Here is a 9,426-nt window from a genome sequence, read left to right on the forward strand (position 1 = left end):
GTTTTCCTCTTCACCCCCCCCCCCCCCCCCCCCCCCCCCCCCCCCACACACACACACGCGCACACACACACACGTGCACACACCTTTTTAAACACCGAATACACCCTCACCCCACTTTTGGTTTCTTGATAGTCATGGTAAGATCCTAGCCAAATGCTTAACATTGTCTGAAGTTATCTCCTGTTATTTTAATAGGATTAAAGTTTTTAAATTAGCAAGGGGATTTTTTTACTTAAGCATTAATAGCAAATTGTATTTTTCTAATATATAGGTGTATGTTCCAATGAGCTTCCGAAATTAAGGGCGATAAAAAGCTGTTTATTCTGCAATTTTCAGCCTAAACATTTGTCAAACTTTTCTACTCCCCACCCTACTCAATAATACCTTTGCCAATCAAATGTTTTAGTTTACAGCGATGAAGTTTGCAATAACATCTTTCAGATGGATAGTGCAAATTCAAGGGAAATTTGCATTTTCACTAACCGATGCTGCATCCTGCCTCATTACATTGAAGGAGAGCATAGCAGTTTAGTTTCCATTTGGAATCAACTAAACTGAAATGCTGAGAAAATGCCTCCATAGCTAGCAGTTCCATGCCGTGTTCATTTTGGTGTTGATTCGATGTTCTGAATTTGATTTGAGTTTGAACCATGTTTTTTTTTCTTTGTTTACTTTAGCAATCAATGCAGGTACCGCAGACACCTCTTCACACCAGTAGAGTTCTGAAAGAAGAGAAGGATTTATGGGAAGATGTAAAGGTAAAAGTGCACCTTAGCTCATTCCTGTAATACACCAGAAAATATTCACTATGTCTAAGGCCAACTTGTGGAAGCATAGTGTAATAACAGTTGGATAATGGAACTGTTTTATGTGCTTTTGTTTTATTACATATAAAGGTAATATCAGATGTTTAATTTTTCCCTCCCATTTTTCAACATCCTGACAGACATTGGCTGTTTATCATTGCAGGATTTTGTATTTAGGTTTTCTGATTTATTTTTAAGCTTTTTCAAATGAACTAAATATTGATGTGGGTAGTTTCTTGCGACTTTTCCTTTCCGAAGGCCCTGCTTTGTCATGTTTAATCCTTGGACTGTTTATCAGTTGGCATCTTACTTGTTACTTGGAACACCTGAGTGTTTGGAACATTATGTCACCTGTGTGATTGTCATTTTCCCTTCCTGTGTAAGATGTGCCTGTTTGTCCTGAAGGCACGGACACAATTATAGACTGGTTGCATAGATTATCCAGAAGCAGACCCAGGTCATGCTATGCCATAACACTCTCCCAAATTATGCCCACCACACTCTGCCTGAAGGTGAATAACTTTATGAAGTCATTTTTTTCCCCATAAATTCAGAGTATGACATCTTGCAGACAAAGTTGCAAACCATTGAAGTGCAAGCCTTTCCTTTCTGAATAAATATGATTTTCCCAATTCAGGAACTAGTAATTGGATAGATTTTAGAGCCAGAAGCATTAGTGCAAGTTTATTGTACAATGAAGAACATCTGAGCTAACCTAGAGGGGAAAAAAACTCAGCATGCAGAATAGTTTGCCCCTGTCCATTAGTTAGATGGCAACAGAATGGCTGTGAGGGGTGCTGGTAGAAATGATTGATAAAAGCAGTATTCCATTCTGCTCACATCTCACCAACATCATTTGAGTGCAGTGCTGAAAAATATACCTTTATAGATACAATAATTTAACCTACTTCGTTGCCATATTCATAATTTCAGCCAAATATGAAATAGAAAAATATTTTGTATTTGAAACATAGTACAAGGAGACAAGTTCGAATCACATACTTCAGAGTTATTAAAAAGATTGCATGCATCAAATTCATTCCCAGTTATTTACCGGTCTCTATCTGAACATAACGTTTAAAAGATTTACAAACGTTGAGAAGAAATCCATTGATTTTTGCCATCCCAGTACCACAGCTGTACTGTCTTTGAGTATGACTACTACAGAGAGTCAATGTGTAATCAATGTATTTATTCCCAATTCCTAACTGGAATGAAGGGTCTTCTTGGAGCCCTAAGATGTTGCTTCACAAGTGTCTACTTGCAGCAGCCCCATTCCTGGTCACAAATCTGAATTATATTGATTTTGGAGTTGAGACAATGCTCTTCCAATGTAGAAGGAAAGAACTAAAGAAATAGGGAGCAAGGAATAGACCATTTCAAACCCACAAGCTGTCTCCAAAAGTGAATAAACTCATTGCTGATCTGATGTAACATTAAGTCCACTTTATTGCCTATCTACCCTGACTCCCTTTCCTGTGAAAATTTGGCCAAATTCCTCCTAGAATATTTTTGATGTCCTGCCCTCCACTGCTTATATGGGGGGAGAGAATTCCAAACAGTTAATAACTCTGACAGAAGAAGCAACCCTTACCTCGTCTGGTATGGAACATCCTTATTCTGCTCCACCCTCAAAGGGAAAATGCATTCTCAAAATCTACCCTGTAATGCCCCTTGGACTCAGTAAGATTGCATCTCAACCTTTAAACTCAAAACAATACTGGCGCAAAGTACTCCACCCTTCCTCATAACCCAATGCTTTTTTTGATGATCGATTATTAAAGGTTGCTCTGGTGTGTGTCTCTGAAGAGCTAATTTGCAAACATCCTGGAGAGAGGATTGAAAGCAAGACCTTGGTCAAATCCTTTCACAGGGACAATTGTGAACACGGTCCCTGTGAAAGGGGATGAGTAGAAACAGTGCAATCACTTCCATTGTGCCGTCCATCATTCTAATTCAGCTTTCTCTCACGACAGGAGGAAATGACTAGTGCCTTGGCAACCATGAGGGTTGACTACGAACAAATCAAAATCAAAAAGATAGAAGAGTCTTGCAATCCCTTGCTGATAAAAAGGAGAAAGAAGGCCTTAACTGCCCCAACTCCAGCCAACCACTGAAAAACAACATGGGAAGTGTGCCAAATTATTTTTAGAAAGTTCTTTTTAAATGTCGCATGAAGTTCAGAAATGTTTGATCGGTTGGCTTTTTGGATTATTTTTAAAGGTTTACTTTACTTCTGCCTCTTGGTCTGAGGTGAACACTCTGTCATGATACTACTAGTCCAACGTGCGACCAGGTCTTTAAACTGATGTCAAAGGATGGGGGAGGGGCAGGAGAACGTGATGGCATCGAATAAAGGTCACCTTGTGAGTTTTGTGAAAGGTTGACTCGATGTTTCCAACTTGATATTCCTTTCTGATTGTGTCATTCTGTGTCACGCTTATTTCCAAGAAATTTCATTCATGCCATCTTTCAGTTTGTCTTATTTTGGAGCTCTATTTGATTACTTTAAAGCCATCTTAGTTTCATGGGATTAAAATGTGATTTTAAAAGATCAAGTTATTCATTATAGTTGAACTTTTTATGCTAAAAGCTGTATTGTTAAAAGCTTGCATTAGTTTTTTTTCATGGATATTTGAACAAATCCACAAAATCAGTGGAACACCCCATGAACGAAGCAGGTTTTACAGTATTCACAATTCAAATGTAGGCTTTTTACATAAATTTTATATGACAATTTCAGATGTTCAGACATGATGGTTTGAATGGCCTCCTGTACTGTAAAATTCTATCTTTCTATATAGTGTATGCTGAGTTTTGGAGTTCAATTATTTGATCATATCTTGACTGAATTAGTACATCATACTTTATTTTAATCAGCCTGTTTGGACATGCTATGATACACATCCAAGACAGATATGGTTTGAACCCAGACCTCCTGTGTCAGAGACAGGGACATTACCACTGTGCCACAAGAGCCATGGTAGTAAATTATAAAATGTGTGTAATGCCGCTACTTAGTTCCAACATGGTTAGATTCTTTCCTTTGCTTTGCCAAAATGATCCTTAAGATTAATTTGGATACTGTTGAAGTTTGAACAATTACTGTGATTAATGTCTGAGTGCATCCCAGCAGCTACCTAATTCTCATTATGTCTGCACATTAGGCAATGCTAGTAACATATTATCACTGGCAGGCATAAGTTAAGACTGGGGATCTAATCTTTACAAGATCTTTACTCTACCTGCCTTGGTACCGAGTAATTGTTACTGATGAGTCCCTGCTTATCCTCTGGGATAAGTAATATTCCATGCTCAGTGGCATGAGTCAACGATGCAGGCAAAAGCCTTCAGAACAGTTCCCCCTACCAGTATCAGAATGATGTATTTACCCAGATGCATCACTGTGAGATTGTATAATCGGCTAAAATCTCTTGCATCTAGAATTTGAAATAACCTCTTGCTTCGCAGCATGTACCCAGTTAAAATTCCCAAACAGAGGCAGCTGCAAGACATTCAAAGAAAGTAAATGCACAATTCTTAAAAAAAATGTTAAATTCTGATCGAGCTGATTCATGGAATCCAAAGGTGTTTGTCTATCTGTTCATATTTCTGATGAATATTTGTTTAAGTCATTTATATTTTGGCAGTTAGCCTTTGTGGTGGATTACAGGATCAAATGTTTGAAGTCAATTGTACAGACTTGTTGGCAAATTGTTCTATAGTAAATTGTATTTTAGAAGTAAAGAGACAACATGCTTTTCAGTCTTTGTGAGAAACGTATTTTTGTTTGTATGGGCAGAGTCAAGAGTTGAATTTTCTGCAGCATTATCTGTCATCTTAGGCCAATGTTATGACAAGTTTTTGTTCATGTATCCTTTCATGGAGTAGGGTACTGGTCTGAAAATGCTGCTCTGATGATTTGATTAAATGAGGAATAATATTTTGTAATTTCCTTAATGTAAAGAGCAAGTATATTATGACCATTTTTACCACAATACTTTAGAAACACTGTCCAATTTTGATAAAATGATAAACTTCTAATATTGCATTTTTCTTAAGATGCTTGTTAAAGAAATTCACATCCAATTCTGGATAGCATGTTTGGCCAAATGAAGAGCTTGAAATTCTAGTTTGGATGTTATGGTACTATTAAAGCACAATGACATCAATGCAAAGCACCATGGCAACACACATCATGTTTATCCAATCTGCCACTGTGTTAACAAATCATGTGGTACCTTCAGATCATTTGGAATACAGTTCATTTTTGACCACTCATTTGAACCTTTCTAAAATTTGCTCAATGGAAGCAACCATTACCACCAAAGGAAGGGTTACTCCATCATCCTTTTCCCTCAGACTTTTCAAATTAGGTTATTAATAAATATTATTGTAAATATTTCTACTTACAATAAATGCATTTTTTAAGCAAAAAGAACGTGGGTGGACACAATTTCATGAACTTCTTAACTGGCATTCATTATTGAAAGGTGGAGAGAGATTGAGCATTGTGGCTCGCTGCCTTAGGAATGCCATTTGCTGCACCTATCCCCAATGGCCACAGCATACTAGAAAGAGTGAAGTGGTGAATGGTAACTATCAAGATGTGCATTCATAAATTTGCTTTAAAAAGAGAAGCTTTAACCTCTTAAAACTCAAGTTTTAGCATTTGTTTTTTAAAAAGAGACTGTGCCAAATAATATAAAGCTATAGTAGTTAACTTTATGTTTGGCTAATCTGATTGACATGCAGCCATACATGGCCTCACCTTATCACAGTTTCATCTGTATTTAAGCCACATTTGGCAATTTTTTTTAAACAACTTAAAAATATGCAAACAATATTTTCCAAGGCAAGGCTGTTCTTTTTAGCTGAGGCGACCTATATATTCGATTATAGCCCATCAACTTCATTTTTGCCTTTAAAGCAAATAACCACCTCCATGTGATCAATTTAGTTTAGCATTGGGAGGTCCAGAAGTAATGCCTGGTATTACAGGATCCTTATTAAGACTCAAGGTGTTCTATGTATTCTGGAATTTCTGTAAATTTCCACATCTTGTGTGGACTTAGTTGGAGAACAGTTCACATCTCTTAGAATACAGGAACAAAACCAGAAGCCATAATCAGATATTAAATGACTCCAAGAACTGGAAATCCATATTTCTGCAGTAATAGGTTGAACTATGGAAAGGAATAAAATAATTGAGTGTTGCAATTTTTGGGAAAATTGGAATTTATGTAGTAAAACACCCACCAACTATAAGACTAACTTTTTGAAGGGTTGAAGTATAGCCAATACTTATTAACTAAATACTTCACTCACCACAAAATATGTTCACCTATCAGAAACATATCCCGTGCAAACCTGATAGTTTACAGCCAAGACAAGACAGATTCCAATCTCAATGGGAATGAATTAGTGTTGAGGAATTATTTCTGCCATCTGCAGCAGTAAGCATGTGTTATCTGTTTTCTACATGCATCTTTGGACTGGTGCCAGAAAAGCCATAGACAGGATGGTCATTCACAAATGTATTGCAGGACCTGTCAGCTGGTGGGGCTGGTATGAACTAGCAGCAAAGGATTCACAAGAAAATTTTAAGTCTGCTGTCTAGTTATGTTCTGTTACAGATATAAATTCAGTTTTATCCTTACAATCGCACACCAAAGATTTGCTGATTGCTTAAAGTATTCACTTAAACTTTGTTTGCCAAATTGCAAACACAAATAGCACCAAGTTACAGTATCTTCCAAGACATTCTTTCAGATCTAATCTTCAGCTCTGATCTTTCAGTAGGTTTTAAATCCTGAGCACTAAATTTTATAAATAGAAACCAAGCTAAAGTAGTTAGTAATTTTAGAAAAGGTAGTGCCTGTTTTCTGTGGGGGAAACAAACCATTTGCAGTTCTCCAAAACCTTCAAAGAAGATTCAGCCCCCTCTCTTAAACCTAATCTTCCTTATTCCTATGCTGCACAGTGCAAAATGGGAGGATAACATCAAAATCACGGAGGGTGCATCAAACATTATGGTGTTCAATTGATGCATACACGTAAATGTGGTTTGGGTGCAAAGGTGAAGGGGGAATGGGTAGAAAGTACTTTGGGATTTTTGGTTTACTTCATACCAAGGAGTTTTCTGCACTTGAGAATGGGTAAGAAGACCACTGGGTCACCAAGCACTGAGAGAATAGTCAAGGGAAATCAACTTCAAAGAAGCTGTGAATCAGGGTCATTTAATGAGCCCAGACTCTGAGGAAGCCTTGTTAGAATCTGAATTTGTCAGAAAACTCTACATTGCAGCAGTTTTCTTCTAAAGCATTCTGAATGTGTTATTGACACAAAAAACTAACTCCATTTCTTGATAAAATTAAAAAGACTTTTTTTTTACCACACCTTGCTGTCCTGCTAAAAGCTGTACAAGGCAATTTCACACTGTCGGGTTCCTGAAACACTGCAGCGCTTCAAATTAATTAGCCAAATGAAGCCCACTTTATAACCATCAACCCAGCATACAGCACTCTAAATGTGAGGGGCAACAAAGTGTAAATGTCCGCGAGGGCATGTTTAGGAACTATGTGGAAAACTTATTAAATCCGCACGTTGTGTGTGAAAGAAACCTCAAAACAACACTAGATGACTGGAACAACCGAGCAGTAGTTCAGATGTTTAAAAGAAAACAAGTTGTGAATATTTCTGGGAAATAATCTCCATGTGACAAGTCCACTTAGCATTTATGACTCACCAATCCTTGCACTTTAGCGACTTTTCCAATTCCTCTTGCTTTATGGGATGCCCTGCGGTCCATCAAAGTGGGCTGTCCACTGCCTCATTGGCCTGAGGAGTTGGCAGATTTTGGGGAGCATCTCTTGCAATGCCCAAATAAATTCAACTTGCGCTTTCATGTGAGCCTGAGCCAGTGAGGTTAGTACAGTAATCTGCAGTTTTCATTTTGGGGCTGCAATATCAGCTCCATGTTACCAAATTATCTTGTCTGCGGGGGCTGGGGGTGTAGGGATTGTAATTCTTTGCACTTGCTTATGTGTGGGTCTCTTACAGTTGGAAATTGCTCCTGTCAAATACCTGTGCTAAGTGAAAATGACTCTTCCAATCATTGTGTTAAACATATCGGTATCAAATGTGATCACATTCTGAGCCAATACTTTGCGCATTTTTCCCTCGTTCTTGCTTGCTTTAATTTTCTCACATATGTGCACAAGCCCTAAGTGCTGATCTATATAATAGTTTAGTTTTATAAACAGAGCTTGTATATAGCATGAAAATGCCGCATAGGCTACACACAAAAAAAAACTTTGGAAAGTACAGAGGTTTCACTTGGGAAGACCTACATTCACTGAGTCTAGGACCAGCTTGACCATCATGAGTTGGACCATGTGTGTCTCTGATAGGGACCTGCAATCATGATTTACACTAAATTCACTCACTCTTATTGTACTGTCTCCAGTTTACATTTTCAGATTTGTTACACAGATTCAAGCTTTGCCAGAAAGTCAAACCAAGATTATAGCAAACAAAAACTGCTGTGAGAAAGTGTAGGCTCTTTTCACCAAAATGTCTCGAGCCCCCATTGTAAAGCTGGCCCACTTGGTGTGGATCAGCCTGTTTTGTCTCAAATCCTCATTCACACTTACCCTTTGGCTGGGTACTTGTCCTCACCCCTCCTTGCTCCCTCTCTGGGTTTGGTTGGTTAAAACTGGGGTTCTCTTGTTGGCCTGAGAGTGGTCCTGATCAGTGTTTGTTTCTCTAAGCTTTTGTTTCCAAATCTGATAAGTCAGGTATCCATATTTTGGGCATGCTGTATATTGACCTGTGCTCATTTCAAACAACAAACCCTGAAATTTGATTGCATTGTCCAGTTTTATTCTTTCAATGTAAAATGTGTGTGAGGTATTTTTCACTACATCTATCAAATCACATGGAGGGGTGGGGATAATTTTTCCTTTGTTTTATTTACTATTTTAGACAGATTTGGCATGTCATGTGTTACATTCATTGATTGTATCCCATTGTATTCAAAACCACCACCTTCAGCAATTAAAAGTTTATATTTATTCAATCCTGGTGCCTTTTTGTTCTTGCCTGTCTCTATTTCTATTGCAATGTTCAAATTAATGAGTAGTTATGCAGTATTTTATTTACTTAAGTTACTTCTTTGGGTAAATTACTCACATCTGCTGCAAATCTCAAATCATGGTTTATTGGTGTAATACATATGGCTTCTTCTGTGGAACAGATCCGGAATTTGAGTCCTAAATACTGACTTGTGAGTTACTTATTTGTTCATTGGATGTGGACATCTTCAGCTCGGCCAGCATTTATTGCCCATCTCTAATTACCCTTGAGAAGGTGGTAATGAGATGCCACCTTGAACTGCCTCAGTCCTTGAGTAATAGTGTGGTATAGCATCAGACAGCTACCTTCCTGACACATGATTTGGAGATGCCGGTGTTGGACTGGGGTATACAAAGTTAAAAATCACACAACACCAGGTTATAGTCCAACAGGTTTAATTGGAAGCACTATATTTCAGAGCGCCACTCTGAAAACTAGTGCTCCCAATTAAACCTGTTGGACTATAACCTGGTGTTGTGTGATT

General features: G+C 37.9%; 1 protein-coding gene across 2 annotated transcripts in view; it reads left to right on the forward strand.

The window, feature by feature from the left end:
• Positions 1-8,886, forward strand: part of LOC122563149 (MAP kinase-activated protein kinase 2) — a 217,129-nt gene extending 208,243 nt beyond the window's left edge. For both annotated transcript variants that reach the window (XM_043716616.1, XM_043716617.1), the window contains exons 9-10: positions 678-758; positions 2,783-8,886. In XM_043716616.1, coding sequence (XP_043572551.1) covers positions 678-758; positions 2,783-2,923 — 222 coding nt within the window. In that variant the 3' untranslated portion in view covers positions 2,924-8,886. The remainder of the gene's footprint in view (positions 1-677; positions 759-2,782) is intronic.
• The last annotated feature ends 540 nt before the right edge of the window (positions 8,887-9,426 follow it).

The sequence above is a fragment of the Chiloscyllium plagiosum genome, chromosome 26 (genome assembly GCF_004010195.1).
Source record: "Chiloscyllium plagiosum isolate BGI_BamShark_2017 chromosome 26, ASM401019v2, whole genome shotgun sequence".
NCBI lineage: Eukaryota > Metazoa > Chordata > Chondrichthyes > Orectolobiformes > Hemiscylliidae > Chiloscyllium > Chiloscyllium plagiosum.